Genomic DNA, 23,713 nt, shown 5'->3' with positions numbered 1-23,713 from the left:
GGGCATCATAAGCCATATCAGCAGCTCAGTAGCCTCCCTGCAAGTTGATGTCACATCAGATATTAAAATACTTAAGGTAAGGAAAGGACACTCTATAGATATTGCTGCAGGCTGAAATCTAGAATCATAATTTAATAAAATAAATTTGTTCACAGTGCACATGCAAAATACACTGCAAGTAAGAATGGGCAAAACTTAAAATGTCTTCATTTTATTTTTTTACTCAATGAAAATGTATCATTTGCACATTAAGTTATTGCTTGAGTTTTAACTGTGGGCAGTAAGGAAAAAGCAAGTGGTTTCTTATGGGCTCCACAGACACTTAAACCTATTGTACTGTTGGCTCCTATGGTCACTGTTACCTGGCTGTAGGTGGCAACAAATGCTTCTAAACTTTATCCTTTCCTTGCCTCAAATTCAGTTTTGAAGTTTTCATACAAATTTCTAAGAACAACAGAGCATTCTAGACAGGCTTTTGTGTATTTGAGGATCCCCTGTTTTAAAGTCCTCTACACCTTGTACTCAACCCACTATGCCTAGGAAGAGGCTAATAAATCAGGTAGTTTACTTTGTGTCCTGAAGACTACAAATGCATGTTCAGAGATGAGAAGGATGCAGCTGAGAACAAAGCCTATCACCACGTCAGCTCTGTGTGATGCTCTAGATTTTGTGGCTAGACCCCTGGTCAGTTTAAATGCATCACAATGCAAAAAGCCCAAACAGACCCACTACACATTTCTCCCAGAGTGGCTTTCAGTGTAGATTATGTGTTGTGGCTGTGGGACTGAAAGCTTAGGCAAGCAGTAGTGCAAGACCGTATAGATTTGCACTGGGAGCTTGCAATAACCACTGCTGAAGTTTCCCCATGTTTTCATGTTGTGAATTTCAAATTTTCTTTCCCAGAGTAAAATCCAGTTAAAGAAATGGAATTCATAACAACCTAGCCAAATACAAATTTGTCCAATACTGGAACCACCATATGCAGGCCTATCAGTGTGTGCCACAGCCCAAACAACAGTGCAGAAATGTTTGGTCTGGCCTGCCTTTCTGGTTTTTGTAAAGGGTGCACTGCTTTCCAAGACAGAATAGTTGAGCCAGTAGGTTTTATCCAGCAAGGAATCCCTGTCTGGTGGCTTACTGACTGAGCTGACTGCCAGATCTTCTGTGCCAATGGTAAATTAGTATTTAGTTCTAACTATTTTTTATCACTTTATAAAAAAACCCCTAACAAAACAAACAAAGAAACCCAATCAATACACAACAAGCATATAGAAGGGTCAACTTCCGCAGCTCAGCAAATCAGACAGAAAAGCTGCTGCACAGACCTGAAAACACAGAAAGGAGAGTTTCCTGGCATCACAGAGACCTCTGACAGCACCACTGTTCTCCCCAGCTTCTGGAAAAGACATGGCGCCTTGAGGTAGGGAAGGAGGGAGAAGCAGTCCATACCTGAGACTCGTATCACCTGGATATGGGAAATACATTCAGGGGCCCCAAGCAACTTGGAGTGGTGCAGTCTGTAGCCAACCTGAAAATACCACTACAAACAGAAACATGCTGTTATGTCTTCCTTATGTCTTCCTTATGACACAGCTGAGCACGTTCTGAGCATGGCCAAGGATCCTGACTGTATACTGAACAATAACTACGCATGCTAATGACTTACATGTTGAAGAGTTACATTACACATGGCAAACAGATCACAAACTCAGGCTAAATTCAGTGTCAGACTTTACACTTAGACTCTGACATCACTTGTCAAAAAATGAGCTAGGTATTTTTATTTTATTTTTTTCTAATTTCTGTGTTGAGTTAAAAAATACAAGAAAACATTCTCTGCTAATGGAATTACCAAGAGAGCCCTAATTATAATGACATGAACAGGCAACACGGTGTAAAATTTCTGAAACAAATTTAAAAGGCCAAGTTACTAAATCTAAACAAAGTTAACAGATCTACTTGTATATTTTTCTAATCCCTACACATTTCATTATTTAGTGATAATTTTCATCACTTATTCTTTGTCCTGACCAGAATTTAAATAAAAAAAATAAAATTCATTACAATCAAATGAAATGCACTGACATGCTTCTCTTTTTTTCCATCTGAGTTATCTTCTTTAAACTGTTGCTAAATTCCTATTAGTAAAAACATTATTACAAGGAAGGGACTCCTCGTCACCCACTTAGCTCCCAGAAGCCAAGAGAAAAAACTCAAAGATATTGTTTTTCTAATTTTACACTGATACTCTTTGGCCCTAAAAAATTATTCTATTTTAAATGGATTTATAAAGAATTAGCTCAAGCAATGCCAAGGGCTAACTTCAAGCTTATACTAATTTTTTAAAACATGGCATATAGGACAAATAATTCACTAAGTACCTTTTTACTCTTTTTCCAACTTTCACATTTAAAATGCTCTGTCTTTTTTTAGGACAGAAATCTTCTAGGTTGGTGGAGTAACCTCATTTCTACAGCTTTTAATACATATCATGCCTACTATGGAATTCTGATAATAGAAGTAAGAACGATCAACCAAAAGACCTCAGTCAACTTGATTTGAAGCAGGAACGTGATTTTTTTTTCCTTTCTTCCCTCCAGCTAATGATGAATTATTATATTAAAAATATATATTCCAGCTTCAAAGGAAAGCTAGGTTGTTATAAAATGCAGGCATTCAGAATTAAGTTTGAAAAGATTTGACCTTTTGCACACAAAAACTAACACCTACATGAATGAAGTACTGTAGTAAGTGATGATATATGATGGATCATTTAAAATATGTGTATGGAACGATGCACATTTTTTAAGGCAGGGGCAGATGGTGGTTACAGCACATCCAACATTTTCCAATTACTTTGTTTTTTCAAAATATATCCAGCCCATAAAAATATTAGCAGAATCCTTGAACTTTCATAGAAGCAATACTTTTCAAATATAAAAACTTTAAAATATATTTCAGTTCAAATTTATGTTCAAAAAATATCTTCAGACAATCCCCTTTGCCATCTCTTCCAAAGTTTAATAGGTTCCAAAGGAAGAGAAAATAATGAGGGGCTAGTCTCAGCATTTTATTCTAATATGTTAACTAGAAATTTATCCTGGTCATTTTAAACAGGACATAGGAACACTAAATACAAAGAGTTGCTCCAGCCTGATCTGATTTGAAGACAGGCCTAGTCAGATGCAGGGTTTTGGTTTTGTCCAAACTCTTACACAAATGTAAGTAATATGAGACTGAAGATAACATGAAATCTACTACCTTCACAAAGAGATTAAAAGTAAAATGAGGTAAACAAATACAACACTATTAACATTTTTATATAATGAAATTAATATTTCTTTCAATCTTTATGCAGTTAGGTAAAACTATAGGATGAGATTTCAACACAATGCACATTGACCTGACAATGCACCACAAACATTTTCAAAACAAAAATCAAATAAGAAATGTGTAGGCATTGGACCCCAGTGTGAAAAGAAACAAAAGTTCACAAACACAGCTCCCTTCCAAGTCAGGCTGTAAACTAGGAACACATGGAGAGAAGAAAAGGCTGTTTGTATTGTTCCAGGAAACTGGATCAAGGATTATTCCATAATTGCATTAAGCAAATACAATATAATATCTTGCACAGTGAAAAGTTCAGAAACACTGTAGGCCAAGTGATCAAGACTGATCACAATACACGAAAGTCCTGGAAGCCATTAATTCCTTAATAACTACAGTTATAAGCATTTTACATCAATACCACTGTGATCTATAGCAAGCAACTGGGTAAATAGTATTCTGAGACATTTTCACTTCAAGTACAATTTTTTTAGCATGTTCATTTTCAAGTTAAAGCGCCATCATGCATATGTTGAGGATGTTCATGAGTTGATGCGTTGTACACAATAAAGCCTGAAACAAAGTTAAGAAATAGTCTTTAAAAACTCTTACTGAGCTGATGGAGCTGAGATGTATACTGTTGTTTCAAGATGAATGTAAGTTACTACACCAAGCAATTATCACACTGCATGCACTACTTACACCTTTCCAAAATCACATTATTACTATACTTACTGTTAAAAAAAACCCTCAGGAAATGACTTTCAGGTTTTCAGGTCAACAGAAACTATTGGGCACAGACCCTGATGAGAGATGGAGGAGAAATTGTTTCTGCTTTCATCACTGCAAAATTCTTCCTTGGTGATTCTAACAGAAGACTGAAGTCAATAATGCAAATCCCAAGAAGTTTGGACTGGGTATGCCCAGGACAAGGTCTGCTACCGTACCTTTACACAGACCTAACTGCCTCCAGGCTGCAGGGGAGAAGGGAAGAAGTACTGCACTACTACAGTTATGCTGAGTTAAGTGAAGCAAACCTCTTGAGCAGATACAGCTTGATCCAAAACTCCAATTGCTTTCAGAGTCCCATTGTGAAGACAAACTTGCTACACGGCACACACAACTTCCTTGTCTGTCTGTCTGTCTCACTGAGACACAATGTACAGGCTAATAAGCTTTCTACCATCAAAAAATGATATGGAAAACTGTACCCCTATAGGTTAATGGTTCTGCACCTACCTTACTCTAGAAAGCTACGTAGCCATTGTAAATTAGCGTAATACCATTGCTTTGAATGGGATCCACTGACTTGCATCAGCTGAATTGCCAGTTCTCTAAAGGAGGAAGCAAGATTTATTTCCAAAAGTGCTAAGGACAAATCTCCCAGCATCCCTGACAGCCAGGACACACTCCTTGTGCTGTTCATCTGGGCCCAGCTTTGGGTGGTTCAAAATTCAGCATTACTTCTCACACAAGAAAGCTGTTGTCCTATCTTCTGTACCATTCATCTCTCTCTGGTTCTGCAAGTATGAAATAAAGAACATTACTGGCTGCCTCCCAAAGGGGTCTCAGCCTTCCCAGCAGGAAGGACGGTGACTGCAATGAGAGGGCCCCTTTACAGGGAGAGCGAAGATGGGGAAAAGGGGGGGGATGGGATCTTAAAAGAATGGACAGGGATGGTAGGGACCACCCAGAAGATAAAGAAAACATAGGTTGAGGAGAAAGCTCAGGAAGCTCCTGAGCATGTACAGTAGCTAATTGTCAAATTTTAGGCACTTAGCCTTTTAAATGCCTCTTTTCCCCCCTTTCCTTTACACACATACAGAGCAAAGGCATATTCAGATTCAGAAGTAACAGCTTGCAAAGACATTTAAAACTAAAGCAGATTTTTAAATTTAGCACAGCTTTCTTAGTGTTTTCTAATCCTGGCTCAAAGGTTGAACTTTGTTAAAATTTGTTACAAACAAGAATGTTAAGAAGTTCCCAGACTTTGATGGGCTTTGCTAAATTTAAACCCATGGTGAAATTTTTATAGGAAATTACAGACCAAAAACAATATAGCCATAAGGAAAGACCACAGTGGAGCTCCTTGTAGCTTCTCTCTTGTAAACCTCTGGAGGATGGGTGTCACAAAACTTAGCTACCTTTGCAAGCACTAAGTTTCTCTCCTCCAGTGTTCTCTGGTCCAGGCTTTCCCACACATAGTAAAGCATTCCAAAATGTGACTTCACAGCAGCCCTCAAAAGGAGAGGGGAGCTGGAGTACTGGGGCTAGGTTGGCCGCCTGAAAGCCAACTATTGTTCCCAGAGGCAAGCAGCCCCACAAGGCACACTGACTCCTGTCTCCATAGGGAATGCATGCACAGGTCTTCTTTTCACCTCCCAATATGCTTGGGCACGGAAACACTGCGATTTTGTGTTAATTGGGTCAAACCTCTACTTTAATTAAAATAAAACTCCAGACTTTTCCTGTTCTACCTCAGTTATGTTCTATTATCGCTCCAGTCCCTTCTGTTGCTCTTGACTGGAACCCTGGATGGACTCTGAACCCGATTCATCACCTTGCCTCACCTGGAGCTGGACCATGCATCAGGCAACCTAGCATAACCTGTCCTTTGGTGACCTATGGAGGAACGGGTACCAAACCAGCATTGCAAGTTTCTGTGAGACACATTGACTCAGCAGAGAAAAGTATCGGGTTCAGTAGGTTTTTCCTCACTGCACAGGATGAGGGAATGCTGAAGAGCAAAACCTGTCATTTGCTAGCCATCTGACATATGGGTTACTCAAGGCTGGTCACAGTTCTGCTTTGCCAAGGTGGCACAAACATGTATCTACTGAATGCAACAAGGACAAGCCCCAGAGTCAGCAACACTGCGAAGCCTGACATCAAGCTTCCCTCAAACCCTGGCTTTTGTCAGGCTTTCTTGGGGCCTTAACAAAGAACTGTTATACTCTTGGCTCACATTTTGCAGAAATTAAACCTTAATCTAGGCCTCTTGTCCAGCTCCTTATCTCCTACTTTTCTGCCTGTTTTGCAAGATGACACTCATTTAATCTGGGCAGAGGAGAGATTAGAAAGCATGTCATGTCTCTAAGAAGATATATAAGTAAATGAATACACAAGTATATCACATACTTATGCATAGGAACATCCTATGCCTAGAAATATCCAGGGCATCAAAACTGACTGCTACATAAACAGTGATTCAGTACATCAGACTGAAGAGCATAGGGCAGCACTGCTTGACAGATCTCTCCTGCCATCCCATAACCACTCATCTAGGTCTATGACAATTTAACACTGCATCTCATCAGAGCACATGTGTGTACTTATTACTTACATGCAGCAAATTCAAAGAAACTGAAACCAATTATGAAATTAAATTTTGGACTAATCTTATTCAGGAAATCGTTTAATTCAGTACAAACAATCAGGTACTACTTTTTTCCTCCAGGAAATTGTATTTCTATGCCTGCAAGAGAATGTGAGAATAACCATATATTGAGCTGCAACACTCTTTAAGTGCCTGTCTTTTTTAAAAAGGGTCATTCTGTGCTCACTGTTCCATTAAATCACTGTACCTCTGGAACCAAAGTTGGAGATTTACAAAGGCCATAATGCAAGCAACATGTAATTTCAGTATATTTTACACATTTATATTCAAATATACTGAATTTAGATACATACACATTTCCATATCTGTCCCTATCAGAGCCTCAGGAATCTTCAGCTAAACTATTTTAGTCAAGATGACTTTCAGGAATTTAATATAAAACAGGCACCAAGTAAGCTCAGTGACTGGACATGCCACATATATATATTTTTTTGACCATAAAAAGTGCAAAAGTTCACTCACTGTCTTAGCTTTATCCCACTCCCAATTAATGTTGAACATTTTAACAATTATGTTCTCTAAGGCTGTTAGAAATATACACATGCAGGCTTTGTATTTTTTTCAGAGGTGCTCTAACATAGAGCTTGTCTTGTTTTTTGCCAACATAGATGCTATAAAATCATGCTTGATTCAGTTTACTCCTTTCCTCCTCTCCCCTCCCCTCCTCCCTTTTCCTCAGCCTTATCCTCCTCCATGTTCTTGGGTGGGCAGATTCATGGGGAGACTTGGTTTTTAGTATAGTCACCACCGAGCAGTTTGCTACTCTCCTGAAGCACATCTGGGCTTTATATCAGGCCTTTAATTAATCCTCAGTGAAAGCCAAGCTATGACATTTTGACTGGGCAGGCTCCAGTTTTGGACAGGTCTTGATTTATTGCGACTGAGTCTCAACCTACTTTGATTTATTTCAGCTTTGGGGAGGAGGGCAAGAACTGAACAGAAAAAGCACTGTTGGACGCAGAGCATGTGATGCATGTAAAGGACCTCCAGAGTACTGTGGCCCAAATGACAAACAGTTCAGACAATTTACAATAAAAATAAAATAAAATAAAATAAGTGCAAGCGATGAAAAGATTTTGGTGAAAGAAATCACTTAAAGCAACAACAACTACCACTATCAAAATGAGCAACAACAAATAATAAAATAACTAGTGAACTAGGATCAAATTATTTGGCAGGAAGTGCCAATGAAGGAAGCTGATGCCTTATCTCTAAGTAAACAATAAATCCCTGGTCACTCATTAGTGTTAATCATGCCTCTCATCTGCATTCAGCTAAATACAGAGAGGCAGGACCAATGCTTTCCTGATGAGTTGCTTCCAAAGAAAAGGATGTTCTGCTATTGTCTGTCAGCTCACCTTGGGTGGATGTCCTTTTGCAGGTCTCCCTTTCTAACCTTACCGTGCACGACATTTAATGTGCCAAGTCTTCCGGACAGCGAGAACAAAGACAACCAGAGCCAAACTGTTCATCTAAATAAAGCAACAAACATCATAGTAATAGTAGCCACTGAATAACAAATCCAGTCTGCTCAAGGTACAAATCTTTCTTGTTTCTATGGGTAGGCCTACTCTCTTAGTTCCTTTTTTTATTCTGTTTTAATTCAAATTCTGTTGGACAGATGACTTGGCAAGTTATTCTGAATACTACTGTAGCTACTTCCAATTATTTCTCATTGTGTATACACGCAAAGGAACTTAGTATCTTGAAAATTCTAATGCAACCAAGTAATTTTACTGTCTTCCTTAAAGCATTTTTGTTAAAAATTCAATTACACTTATTTATCCCTCTCTGCTTTCTCTTCACCAACTGAAATTCAGTCTTTGTTGTTGTTTTATTTTTTCCCATCTAACTATGGGAACTAGAAGATTTATTGCTCTATCAAAATAAAAGAAAGAATGAAGTTCCAGCAACTGAAAAGCAAGAAAAAAAAATTAGTGTAAACAAACTGGCACTTTTTATTTGCTGACACCTCTCAGGCTTTGATGCCTAGTGAACCTCTAGAAGAAAGGATGCTTTTGTTAAAGACTGGGCACCTGCTGCTATTAAATTTCAGTAACACCTCAGATGCTACTTCAACAGTCCCCACACACAACCTTGGAGGACAAATCTCTGCACTCCTGTTATTCCCTGTAAAACAAGACAGAAGGACCAGCAACACACGCATGCACCTTCAGGCTTGCTTCAAGGCATCTGCAGCTGTTACAAAGCAGAAGAGGACACACACTCTGGCTATGAAAATATTATGTGGGTTGTTATTAAAAAGTAATGGTTAAAAAATTAGGTGTTAATTTTTGAGTTTCAGGGTGAAGTCTGAAAGAAAGGTCTACCATACTTGGTTGATCAGATGCGTGTGTAACTTAACGCCACAGTCCAACTGTGCACTTTGCCACCAGTACGTAAGCAGTAGGATTCAAAGCTTAAGATCACTTGTGTCTTCTGTTAATTAGAAGCAACTGCAAGGGTGTTCTCAATCTAATTTCTGTTACTGCCGACTAGTTTTATCATTTGCAAAAAAGCTGCATTTATTTTAGTAGTGGTAGGCTGAGGGACCTATTTGTGCTGGTAGGTTACACAGGGAACCCACCTTTGCTGTCTTCTCCCCTACCCAAGTGGGCAGGCTGAGCCTGTGCCCAATACAAAATTACTAATCCTGCAGAGCCAGTCTCTTTTACTTTCAGGAGTCTAATTAAGGACAATTCTCAAGTCAAACTTGTCTACTGAACACACCCTTCCCTCATCTCTCTTCACTCTTTAAGGAAGCAAACCATCAAAATCTAATGCAAATGTTTGCTACTTTCTATGCATGTTTTTGTTTTGTGACCCACTCAGGTTAGAGAATTTCAGTCTCTTTTCACAGGCAGAATCAAGCACAGGGGCAGCTGGCAGCTCACTTTGGCTCAAGAGCAGGCGATAAGAACACAGCATTCTGCTATAAACTAGGGTCTTAATCCCCATCTTGTATTGCCTACACATCTCTCCCATAGGAAGATGCAGTGTTATCACCATCAGCTGTGGTCCTCCTGAGTATAAATTTGCTTCTCTCTTACAGACAGTGCTCCTTTTAGCTGCTGCCAAACTGGTTCTGGGTGGGATTCCAGATCCTAGCTTTCATCCTTAGCACTCCTATTCTGTTCTAGTTTACAGGCAGTTTTATTTTCTACCTTTTGTCTGCCTTCATGAAATAGAAAAGTTTGTGTGATTTTTTTTTCCCTTCCAAGAAAGTGTAATAATACTTCAAGGTCCAGCAGTACTTTCTAAAACCAACACAGCCAGAATTTGCAGTGACAAGTTAGTAGACTGTTTCACTGAAAGAGACTTTATATGAACCAGTATCCCACTGAAAGCCATATCTAGGCAAAAATGGATCACTTTAAGATCCTACTAATAAAACTATCAGCTTAGTTATGAGTCAACTATTTTACAAGCAACTCCAGAACATAAACAACTGTTCAAGATATGGTTAAGATAGTGTTTTCAGAATTTGGATTTCCTCCCTCCACCTTGAAATATTTATGACACATTGTATTTAAATGATCAGACTGCTACAAATCAGTGCGACTAATTGCCTATCATCAGCATGCAATTTCATGACACAATTTGTTCCTAAACCTTAAATGAATAAATTAGGCCAAGGGAACTGAATCTTGTTTCTCTTTATTGCATAGTGTATTTTAAAGGTAAATGTTAAATGTGCATGATTCTGCTATTATTTAACACTACTTTCTGTAATCACTCCAAAATTAATGTGGTAACAATGATGATTAATTTACTTTTGGTTTGGGTGGACTTCTTACTCAAACTTTTTCTTTTGCCAGCTATACCTCTACATGCGTGCCTGTTGGTTTTACACTACCTTTCTTTAGATGTGACCTTATGAACATCACCAACAAAAAAGCCTTCTTTAAGGAAAGTCTAATTTACTTAATTACAAGGAGTGAGCAGTCGTGCACCAATTCCATCATTCTGTCAAACTGGAGACTGAAAACTGGCACTGACCAGGCCAGGTGAAAACTCTTTATTATGCTTCCTGGTTTTATTGGTAATGTGTTAAATGTCATTTTAATGTATCCTGAGGTCACTTTTAGAGCCAAATTGTGGCTGTCCCTGTCACAGGTGTACTGTGTAACTCTGAGCAGGCACAGAGCCTCTTTCTCTTCTGCTGGCCTCTGCCTCCCTGTGCACAAATGCATGAATGCACAATGAATGAAGTCAAGTCCCACCTAAGTCAACAATCCTATTATTAGAAGAAGATTTCACTTGAAACCAGTTCCTGCAGTTGGTTTGCAGCATCCTGGCTCTTCAGGCTTTCCAAGGGGGCAATGAGGGAACTCACAGCCCTACAGTCCTCTCAGGGCTTGAGCACTTCACACATATGCTTACCCTGTATTGCTATCTGGATCAAATAGTATATTTTCTAGAATAGCATCCTTATTTTTAAGACACCAGCAAAGTGTTGTACATGATATAAAAGTGTTACATTAAGTGTGCTCAGATCATAAGAACTTGCACAAACCACCAGCCAGAACCAATTCTAAATTGTTACTCAGCTGCTCTTATACTTCCAAAAGAAAAAAAAAGGTTCTTTTAGAGATGAGGTATACCAGTTAGGCTGTAAAAGGTCCTTGGGAGGGAAGTTCCTTTGTGCTCAACCTTGGCATTCCCAGAAAGCAGAACACAGAAGGGCCCTGCTCTATGGCAGGGTCCTCCTTGCAAACCAGTATCATTTCTATTACCAGTGCTATCAACTCAGAAAGACACAGTCCAGTGGTGCATACCATGGTTATGGCGTGTGAATCATTGGAAAATGTTTACAAGGTATTATGGGCTGAAATAAAACATCAAATAAACATAAGCATGCAACATGCACATATAGGAGCAATGGTAATTCCCTATCTGCAGTTTGAATACAACACTCAAATACAGCCTCCTCTGGGCATAGGGGTTTCAAGAGCAAGGCTGCTGGTAACCAGATGATGGTGGTAAGAAGCCCGTGCCAAGCAGCAGCCAGGCACCTCTTGGGCTTTCCCTTGTTGGGAGACTGACCTATTGGGTATTGGTCTGTTACAGAGCCTACAGACCATCCTGTCTTATGCCTCCTGACACCTTTCCAATAACCTGGGATACACTTGTTATCTGGCAGATGGACAGTTTTAAACCAGCAGTGTTTTTAGTATATATCTACCTTGGATACTAGTAATAATATTGACAATAAAATGAAAAGGATATACTTAAAATATCTTCCCCTTGCCACTTATTTTCCCTATAAAATGGATATGATAAATTAAAAACCTGATGCTTGATGAATTTAAAGCACCTCAGCAGAAGAGAGAAATTCCCACCAGATTTGGAAAAGTAGTGTTGGTCTGGAAATAAATGCAGCATAACAAATTAATGCTAAGGGGGAAAATAAGCCTGCGTTGCAAAAGGAACATACTGCATCAGCAACACAAAGCATTACTTTTTCTTGTAAAATGAAGCACAGTGCAGCAAGATCGTATGATTTGTATCAACTTTCCATTATGTCTAAAGCCACACATGAGCATGGCATTAGAGCGTTAGGGTTGCCTTGATAAACCCTATAGGGTAGAGTAACATCTCACTGCTAGAGGTTAAGGCAGAAGCAGGAGTTAATGCTCTACCCATGCAATTAGTGCTCCTTAAAGAAACCCGTAAAGTGCACGTGGAAGAAGAAAAACCTCTTCTGACATTAAAAAAATAAAAATCAAACCCATTTGCAGATCAAGAAATAATAATGCACAACTTGCACTAAAAAAATATCACAGCTTCTAAAAAGTACAAAGCTTGTTACTGAGAGCAAAGTTAAAGAGTAAGCAAATGTGCTTGGACTGCATTCAAGTTTCAAAAAAAAAAAAAAATCCCAATAATTTGTCCTTGCGGAGAGGCAACATTTCATATGAATAGTTAGGGATCCCCTGATTTTCTTCCTCAAACCCAATAGCAGAGATCCTTTTAATCCCACTGCGCAACAGAAAATTTGAAAGCAGATATATGGGCCTACTCACTTAAGAAGCATCATTAAACCCCTTATTTCACTAGAAGCAACGAAATGGCCACCGAGGTTGCTAGCAGCAGGAGCTGACCACTGCATCTGCAGGGTGTGTGAGGAAGGACAGCTGCTCGGCTCCCTTGCACCAGTCAGCCTCGACCCTCCTTCACAGGAGGAAGTGCTGGGAAGGTTTGAAGGAACCACCAGCTGTTTTGCACAGGCCTCTCGTAAGCTGCAGGCACTGGATGATGTCAGGGCCCCACTGTTTACTTCGTTCTCCTCTTTGATGGCTGCAGGAAAATCCACTCCAGCCAAACTGCCAAGCTGACTTGGGGCAGGGCTAAGAAAACACTAATGTCACTCAGCTACCTTGCAAATGTAATGCATCTCATGCTTCTGAGGAAAGACACAATCGCTTTAACTGCAGAAATCACGTGGATTTTGAGACGAAGAGAGAAAGGAGTCAAGCACAAGACAGCAATAAGCTTTCTTCACATACTTAACCTGGTAACCAAGTCAACCATCCCTAGGGAAAGCTTAAAATCGGCCAAAGAAGGCCAACTGGAAAGTTCAGCTGCTCTATCTTTGGATCATTAATGTTGGTTGTTAGGTCAAGGCTTCATCCAAAAACACCTACAGCTAAAATTCAAGTATTTCTGCTACAACTAAAAGTGGCATATTAAGTGCACCCTGTGGGTTTGGGGAATGTTTCCCACTCAAACAAACAAAAAAATGGTATTTCTTTTCTGCACCCAGATCAAGAAAGAACAGTCACTCTGCTGATAACCAATCTTCTTAATAATGCACTGAATATTAACAGCTAGAGTACAATAAAACTGAGCCCTGACATTTTAATTTATCCTCTGAAACATTTCTTCTTTCAGTGGAATGACCTGAAATTATTGGAGGTTTGCTAAAAACTTTGGGTTTGGGAATGCACTGCATGATGTTTTACTGGTTTAATTTCAAATGAAAACAATTACTGTATAGTGAGGATGTTGCCACACAGACATAACAACACCATTAACTATTTTTGACTTCCAGTGTAAATTGAACCATTATGGGGTTTTAAAAATGTCCTCATTAAATTTTAATGATCTGTTTTAAGGGATTTTTTCCCCTTATTAAAATTCAAACCAACTATGCTAAAGAGCTTTCTCAGAATGTGGTATGCTACTCTAAGATTCAAATAAACCTGTAAATCACAGATTAGTTAATAAAGAGAAACCATCTGGATTATTACAGGTCAGGCTGGTAGCACTACCTGTTGTTAATGTTACCTAACATTTATAAATAAAAGATGCTGCTTCCCATTCTTTAAAATGTTGTCAAATACCAACTGATTGAATAAAAAGATTTCTGAGTTCAAAGGTAGACACACCTGGTTGGTTTTATTTTCTTTCTTATTTTCCACTCATGATAGGAAAAAGAGCAAAGAAAGAAAGGAAAAATGTCAATTGAACTGATTCAGCTGATTAAAGAATACATTTCATTTGTATTAGTTTTCTCATAATCTTTAATATTTTTTTTCCATGAACTAGGGGTTTTCTTGTTGTACAGTATGCAATTGAAATTTTGCATGCAGAGGGCTAGAGAATGTTTATGAGAACGTTTCCTTCAAATTCGCCTTGAACTTGCCCAATTCATAAAATTTATGCGGACTACAACGCAGAAAAAATGTTGAAACCATGATTCAATTACACTGAAGGGAGACTTGTGAGACCTTCACTGTTATATTTTGGGAAGATTCACCTTGTGCCGAATCTCCACATCTCACTCCACATTCCACGATGTGATAGTGGTTTCACTCCAGGCACAGCTGCAACCTTGAGCAGGCTGTCTGGTGTATTCACTCCCTGGGTCCAGGCAATCTCATCTCCCTCGTGAGAGTCATCTCTTTCCCACAGTCTCATCTGCTATTGCCCCAAGTTAAAATCCCCACAAGACTGACTGGAAAGTGGAATAGACCTTTTTTTAAAAGTCTGGCTTGTTTTCATGCTGGTGTTATATTGCCACCTGTAATGAGTAAACACTGTCCTGCAGCATGCACTGATGTGGACTGCAATGATGGTGTATATATAGTCTCTCTGCTGACAACCATATGTTTTCTACTGACCTTATAACAACTAAAAGTACAGCTCTGAAATGGGGACCCTGTAATAATTTTACTTGGGTTTTAACGCATTGCCAGACAGAGCAGAAAACTAAAACTATAGGAACACAGCGTGCATTTACAGTTACTTATGCAAAATGCCTTAATTTGGTATTTTCAAGAAGAACCTACTAGAAGAGCAGAATTTGTCAGGAGAACTCTTGTAGTTGCATTATTTGATGGGAGAGATACTGCATTAAAGTTAAAATGGCAAAATAGGTCAGACTCAGAAATATGACAACAATACATAATTTATCAATCTGGAAACCTTATACTTGAAAGAAGCCTTAGTCTAACCTTTCCATCACTCCAATTGAATTGTAAGACCACCGCTGTAACAAGACCACTTAGAAAACCACCAGGGTGGCCTTGATAATAATACACATATCATTGTTGAGACACAGGAAACTAAACCAGATGGCTTTGCTGCGGAAAGCACTTTTTTTTGGCTTTGTAAATCCTAAAAACACTAATAGGTCAAACATGAAAGTGGTGAAAAAGAAAGTTAAAGGAAAATCTATGTAAATAATAAAAAAGAAAATCTCTTTACATTTATGTTTCCCTCACAGAAAATACATCTGCTAGAAAATAAAAAGAGGGAAAAGATGCTATCGTTCTGAAATAGATCATGATAGTTTTCTGAAAGGAAAGAAAGTCTAACAGCAACACTTACATTTGGACTTACAGTATACCACTGCTGCTGGAAATCAATTCCATATGATGTGTGTTAGACACAACACCTACATATTGTAATTAATACCCTTTTCTTTCTTCATTTTTATGTTTTAATTATGGAGACCACTCCTGTCTATTGTAATTAACAACTTACTTTTGTGCACAATCTCTTATTATCAATCATATAAAGAGAAAATAGCACATACATGAAACCAAAAATAATTTCCACAAAAATCATCCAGGCACAGAAACATACCATCCCTTGGAGGTGTTCAAGAAACAACTGGATGTGACACTCAGTTCTCTGGTCTAGTTGACAAGGTGGTGATCAGTCACAGGTTGGACACAATGATCTCTGAGATCTTTTCCAACCTCGGTGATTCTGTGGTTCTGTGATATTTGGGTTGTGTTGTGTATGTGCGTGCATGAGCACACGAATAAAGCGTGTTCAAATTTTCCTATTTATGCTGTAGTTATTTAGAATCATATTATTTACAGACTTCAGCATTTCAAAAACCATGAAGGACTTGGTTTAGGTTTGTTTTTCTTTAATGTAGACAGCATGCACTTGAGTAGAATTACGATGATAAAAAAGACTGTGTTACTCTGTTGGGAATTGCAACTATTCCCAATAGTCAAGAGCTCTAAATTACATGCACTGAAAGAAATGCATTATAAGATCTTTTATTGCACAGCCTTATTTACAAAAATGTAAGCCTTTGTTTAGCATTAAAAAGGAAACTTTTACTATCACAGTTATTCTAAAACGTTCTCTCTGCATAAGGGAAAGTTTGCCCATATTTTCAAAATCTGAAAGAAGATGCTTGAGAATTATACCTACACTTTGCTGGCACCAAATCATGCTCTAACAGAAAGAAAACATAATTATTTAAATCTCAACTTTTTCTCTGTTTGTATGGGAAACTGGAGAAGAAATGTACACTGAGCTTCACTATATGCTTATAATTTGTGACAGTTCATTTTAGTACCGCTCAGAAACAGCTTTGGAGAAAATGTTTGGTCTTCAGTTCCACTCCAAAGTTTTTGACTAAAATCAGAGAGTTAAAAGAGTGGTTTCTGAAGCCAGAAGTCAAGTGGGGCCACAGGTGCCGTACTGAGCCTAGGGAACCTGATGGAGTCTACCTGGACAGCAGTATAGAGAGAAATTATGGCAGTGTCTCACAGGACCCTATCTTGAATCTGCATGAGAGACGTGCTGGGGAGACACTGGTTTTGAGGCCAGTGATGACATCTACCACCTCAAATCAAGAACTGAGCTCTTTTGTAGTGTTGGAATATCGTTGAGGTGCAATATCTACAAATAATTCACTAAAAGAATGGTAGCATGAATTGCCTTTGGAAATCCACTTACTTATGTCTTTTCCCTATAGACTCAACAAAAGGGAAGACAATCTTTTTTTCTTGGACCTGCTCTTCCAGCATTCTTGTGTCATGAGGAAGTGGCTGTGTTGCAATGCCAGCAACTTCCAGCCTGACAGTCAGTGCTGGGCGAACTTCACTGAGACCAGCTGAGACTGTACTGTGGCCACTTAGGCTGCCTGTGTTGTATCCTGAGAACTGGATCATTATTTGCACGGATGATTGATTGAACATGCTACTCTGGTCAAATGCTCCTTCCTTTATCTTGGACACATCATATCTCCACATGATCTAATTATTTATGGGAGGAAATCAAAGAACATTCTGTCCGTGGCAAACGCATACTTACTTCAGGAAGATACTGCTTTCTCAACAGTCTCATTCTTTCAGAGACTTAGTTCTACTTTAAAGATTTTTAAACTATTAGAAAGAATCTAAGGTGGAATAGTCATTGTCTCAGTGTCTTTAATATATATGCTTCCAGAAAAGATAATGCTTCAGAAAGTACCACCTGTCAAGAGTTTTATGAACAGTCAGTAGTGGTTCCAAAGGAGCATAGTCTATCACATTTTTCTCCTAAAGGTTCATACAGGCCTTGCTGCTCTCACAATTACTTCACCTAGATGGAAGCAAAAGCCAGTTCAGTGGCTAATCACATCAACTGGAGCAGATTTGATTTAATTTGAAGATAAGTTTGGCTTAATAGAGCCACCAGTTATCCCAGTTCAGGTAAGCTGATGAACAGAAAATGTGTATTTGGAAATACACAAAATAGACTTTACCTGGATGGCTATACCCTCATACTGAAACAAGTCCAGTACTGAGAGTTTGAAATTATTTCTTAACTTTTATTAGAAGATTCTTCTTTATTATTAAAGAAGGCTTTAAACATAAAAACAAAGCAGTAAGAAAGGAAAAACTTTTTCACTTCAGTCCATAACAAAAGGGTAACCCCATTTAGAAACATGCCTCAAGTTCATGAGCCAATCTCATAACTATAGGAGGTATTGATCGTTATACAGACAGATAGAACTGACTTTCTTTTCACAACCAACAGTCCTTAACAAAGCCAGACTCTCATAATCAAGAATTCAGCTAGGATGATGAAAGGATTAATAAGAGAAAACTTAAACGCTTAGCAGACTAAGGTAAAATGTATCTCAAAAGACAACATATTCTTAACACTATAAGAAAACAACAAAACAGAACTAGAAATGCCTTGGTCAACAGTCATGCTGGCTGACTCCTTTTCTTACACACAAGAGTAAAGCAAAATTTTAAATAATTTTGTCTGACAAGAGTTTTTATATTTAAACACACACACAAACATACAAGAAGGGACTTCCCTCAACAGAAATGGTCGCAGTTGTTTCCAAAGGTAATTTCCTGCCTATTAGAATGGTGAATAGAAAAATCATGAATAAAAGACCAGGTGATGCTGACTAGAGATTTAAACAAACATTAGATTTTACTATCTCAATTTCAAGGGGCACAAAATTGTTTAAGATAATAAAAATGACTGTGCATTTTCTTCTGCAATTTAATTGCAGAGTAAATTATGAATCAGCACCAGTAGCAATTAAAAAAAAAAAAAAAAGAGTAAGATGGAAAGTGTCTCTTCAAGCAGTTTCTTAATATTCTTGGTTGGCTTCTACAATAACTTACTATATTACTTATTTATAAACTTTTCTCTTTGATTGTTTTCCTTTACATTATTTAAATATAAATTAATGGAAGGTGATTCCCATACATTCAGAATATCAAATGCACCCTGATTTCACCATGAATGTAGGCCCATACTTAATTCTAAACATTTGACCAGACGTGTAATTAATTGAATTGGAGCCAATTATGACCAAATTATGAGTCCTCTGTAATTACTGCTTGAATACTGCTGGATTTCTATTGAAGGCATTGAAATATTCTATTGAATATTTCTGATCTGTACCAAAGATTATTAAAATTGTTACCTTTGACTAGTTCTTTTAGTTTTGTAAGACATATATTGGTGGACTTTTCTAGCATTTATCAGTGCAGTATTTCTGCTGTCTGCACAACACTGAGGTGTAGGCAGCACAACTGCAGAAGGCAGCCTGATCACCAGCGGGTGATAAAGAGGAAACTGAAGGAAAGGAAGAAAAATTCTCAGCTGTTGAACTGTAATATGAACTTTTTCCACAGGGTAGGAGGGCTCGGCAGAGGTACCTGAAGAGGCTTAATCAATGGGCTGAGACCAACGCTATGAGGTTCAACAAAACCACGTGCTGACTCCTACACTTCAGCCAAAGTAACCCATGCAGTTCTACAGGCTGGGGGTAGAGTGGCTGGAAACTGGCCCAGAGGAAAAGGACTTGGGGGTGCTGGTTGAAAGTTGGCTGAACATGAGCCAGCAGTGTGCCCAGGTGGCCAAGAAGGCCAATGGCATCCTGGCCTGCATCAAGAACAGTGTGGCCAGCAGGAGCAGGGAAGTGATTCTTCCCCTGCACTCAGTGCTGGTGAGGCCACACCTCGAGTATTGTGTTCAGTTCTGGGCCCCTCAGTTCAGGAAGGATATTGAGGTGCTGAAGTGGTTCCAGAGAAGGGCAACAAAGCCAGTGAAGGGTCTGCAGCACAAGTTTTATGAGAACTAGCTGAGGGAGTGGAGTTGTTTAGCCTGGAGAAGAGGAGGCTCAGGGGAGACCTCAGGAAAGCCAACAAGGAGGTTGTAGCCAGGTGGGGGTCAGCCTCTTCTTCCAGGCAACTAGTGACATAGTCTTTGGCTGCACCATGGAAGGTTTAGTTGGATATTAGGAAGAATTTCTTCACAATAAAGGGTGATTAGATACTGGAATGAGATGCCCAGAGAGGTGGTGTAGTCACCATTCCTGGAGGTATTTAAGGGAAGATTGGACATGATGCTTTACTGCCATGGTCTAGTTGTCATGGTGTTGCTAGTTCATAGGTTGGACTGGATGATCTCAGAGGTCTTTTCCAACCTAATTGATTCTGTGATTTTGTGATTGATGGGCATTTTTTAACGGTCCAAATTAAATATTTTTCAGATCTATATTTATTTGAAAAAAGACTCTTGGGTGAGGAAAATTTGTATGATTTCTGAAGATATTTGTATGATGAGTTCTGTTTTATAAATGCATAGAAATGAGACAGACTCTTGAGGCTTGCTATTGAACTAATAGTTGAAAATACCTCGCAGGTTGTCTGCAACAAATAAAATGTACATTACCCTCAGAAAGCAAAATAGTACACAGAAGATTCATATGTCAACAGTCCTGATGTATTGTTTTTCCTCTTCCAACTCAGCGGCATTGATCCTTATCTCTAATATCATCTCATGAGACTTGTGCTGGATCACAGCAGAGTAAAAATTAAGAAAGAGTTAGAAAGTGGAAGCAGCAATTTCTGCCAACATGTTAAGAGTTACCACTGTAATTACAGATTAAAATTGATAGTCCCACACCAAAAATTTTCAATGCCTACTTATTTTTATTCTGTTCTCTTCAAACACTGAATGGAATCCTTTCTAACGAGTTGGACTTCCCAGTTTTCACCAGGAAGTGAAACCAGCATTCACCAGCACAGTGTTGCTGTACCCTGTGCCTGCAGGTGGCAGTTCAAGTTCCAGAACAAAAGCCTAATCAAACACATATTCCAGCTATTCTCCACTGATATGAACTTATGTTTGAACCTCAGATTTCTGAATCATCTCTTACTAAAGCTAACCTCAACCTGCCACTTGGTGGGCACATACTGCTTCAGTGCAGGCACACTCTTCCCTACTTCACTGTATGCAAAGGAGTTTGCCCAAAATCATACCAGGCTTTGCAACCACCAGACGTTTTCAAGTTGAACACATACAGGATACGGTCTCTCCACAAAGTCAATGGGAATTTGCTCATCAACTTTCATGAGATCAGGAATTGACCCATAATATTTTATAAAACAACAAAAAGGAATGTATTTATGGTTTTATTATTATCCCTAATAAGGAAATAAGAAGAAAGAAAACACAGTACATGATCTGCTCTAAACGCACATGTGTTACTTGTATTAATATTGATGGGATTTAAAACTACATATGGAGAGGATAAGATATATCCCTATGTGTTCAGCCATATGCTTAAGGAAGCTCCCCAAATGCTTGTAAATATGATCATGCTTTCTAACACACTATGTATTTATTTGAACAATGGTAAATCTCTAAGCCCTACTTTCCAGTCCATTAAAGCCTCAAATAATTGTTTATTTCCAGTTTAAAGTTACTCTTATTTTTTAGCCATTAGAAGGCTGCCTGTAACCACATTTCTACAATACTCAGGGAATTAGAGAATTGATAATAATTCTCCCATTATCCGAAGGGGTACCTCTCCAGGATGAGAAATACTCAAGATGAACTATATTTTAGAGAGGAATTCTTTCCAGCAGATTTTGGGACAGGCCCAAAATGTGTAGCTGAAAGGCCTGGAATGCTACTTGCACAAAAAACATGTGTTCGTGCCATAGACCTCAGACAACTACATTCCTTCTGGAGGCCAAAGGCCTTGAAAGCTAGTCATTCCTCTGAATAGACTTGTTCTCATTTCCTTTTTGATTTTAAAGGTTTGAATGATAGACTCGATAGGCTAAGGGAGCTGGGCCTGTTCAGCCTCAAGAAGAGATGACTGAGAAGGGGTATATGTCATCACGACATATAAGTAACATATCTGATGGGAGGGTGTCAAGAGGCTGGGCCCAGGCTCTTCTCTGTGGTGCCAAGCAATAAGACAAGATGCAAAGAGAAGAAACTGCTGCACAGGAAGTTCCACCTGAATATGAGGAATAACTTCTTCACTGTGCGGGTGACCACACACTGCAACAGATTGCCCAGAGAGGTTGTGGAGTTTTCCTCACTGGAGATATTCAAGAACTGTCTGGACACAATTCTAGTCAATATGCTCTAGGATAATCCTGCCTGAGTAGCGAGGTTAAACTAGATAACCCCCTGTGGTCCCTTCCAACGTTACCCATTCTGTGTTACTGTGAACACAGGACAAGGATCTGACACAGAAGGCACAAGAGCGTTATTCTGCATTTCCCTTACGGAACAAGACATCAGAATTCATCCCATGATTTAAGACTTAATATAAGTTGTCTTGGAAAGAGACAGTCAGAGTCTTTATGAAATATCCAATGCAAATTATATTCATTATGTTCATGCAACTGATCATTTTATTTGGCGTCTTTTACTTCCTTTCAGTTGAGACTGGGTAACTGATTTTATGAACACTCTTGACTATAGTTTTATGCATTAATAATATGATAGGGGTGGCTCACTGCTTCAGCTAATGTTGTAGCCACAAATATAGAACAACAGTCATGGAGGCGCAGTCATGACACTCGTGGTGCCCTTGGCATCTCACATACAAATGCTGCACAGAACCAGAGCCAATTTCATTTATAGCTGACTGCCAAAAAGAACCTTCTTTGCTTACTTTAATGTAACCCTTTTGATGCCAAGGCGATACGGCTGTTAACTTGTTTTATGTTACCTAGAGCATAAGTTTACATTGAGGTATCATGATTTTGTTTTCTTGCTGTTTCTTTTCGACCATAAGATTCAAGAGCTTAGCTTTTACTTTACCTTTAAAATCTCAATTTATGATAAAAATGAGACTTTTTCCTACTGTGATACTTCTTATTTTGTAATATAGAAAAACAAAACAAACAGTCGTCATCTTTTTAAACTCCATCAATGAACGGTGAAGTCAAATCCGGTTTCCCAGCAAGAAATTATTAAAAGACAGAAATAGTCCAATGACCACAGGAAATCTTTAAGCACCAAAATGGGGACAAAAATCTCCTAGGGAAAAGACAATATTTCCTACATGCTCATTCATGTCCCCTTGTAATACAATACAGGGGTATTGTTTGTTTGTCTGCTTAAGTAGATGGGTAGAATAAAATTAGAAACAAATCCTGACTACAAAAAACATTTCAAACACTAAATCCAGGCTCTTCCATACCAATACCTGCCATCACAATGATGTTGTGATGCTTCTTTCTAATGTATAAGCAGAAAGATCTTTGATCATTAATATATACATCCTTCTTGCCTTATTAAATGAAAGTCACCAACCTCCAGCAGGATCTTTGACTTCAGGTCACACTGCATCTTGCTGCAATCTTAATATTGGTCATAAAATTTGTCAAAAGAATGGAAGAAATACTCTAAAATAGATCCACATTATAGTCAGACCCCTTCCCCAGGAATTCAGGCAAGGAATGTAAACTCAAAGATTTATTTTCCTGTTCAGGTCATGCCTGGGGTAGACTGCTGTGTTACTAAATTCCCTAATCTGAAATCAAGAGCAAGACAAAGTTAACAGACCTCAACAGGCAAAAAAATCTCAAGATAGCCCTCCATGGACCATGACCTGAAGTTACAGCAAAAAGCATTATCCCCACTATGAAGATGATTCAGATAAAGGCCCACAGCTTACCTCAACATAGTCTCTGGCATGACCCCAGTCTCTCTTAGCATCCAGATTGCCCAGGCTGAAACAGTCCAGCTGTCCAAGGTGAATCTTTGCTACCGATCGGCTAATTTTTCGAGTGACAAAGTTAGCCCCTGAAATAGAAACAAAAGGCAGTATCAGCATAGTGACAGTGGCAGATAACTGGCTACAAGAAACACCTTGTATACACAGTACATGGTCTTCCCGTCTTCATTCACTCCCCTTACATCACCTAGACCCATGCCATCATTTGAGCAGGCTAAGAAGCTTCCAGTGCAAGT

The 23,713-nt window shown here is 38.8% G+C and overlaps 1 protein-coding gene across 1 annotated transcript in view; it reads right to left on the bottom strand.

Moving 5' to 3' along the window:
- Nucleotides 1-23,713, bottom strand: part of GMDS (GDP-mannose 4,6-dehydratase) — a 411,128-nt gene that overhangs the window by 202,476 nt on the left and 184,939 nt on the right. Inside the window, exon 7 of the mRNA XM_027881664.1 lies at nt 23,418-23,545. Coding sequence (XP_027737465.1) covers nt 23,418-23,545 — 128 coding nt within the window. The remainder of the gene's footprint in view (nt 1-23,417; nt 23,546-23,713) is intronic.

Source organism: Empidonax traillii, unplaced genomic scaffold, assembly GCF_003031625.1.
Source record: "Empidonax traillii isolate 1590-97213 ecotype Southwest subspecies unplaced genomic scaffold, ASM303162v1 scaffold92:size1159251, whole genome shotgun sequence".
In the NCBI taxonomy this organism is placed as follows: Eukaryota; Metazoa; Chordata; class Aves; order Passeriformes; family Tyrannidae; genus Empidonax; species Empidonax traillii.
The sequence above is the reverse complement of the archived record's forward strand: the minus strand, read 5'-3'. Positions and strand labels throughout refer to the sequence as shown.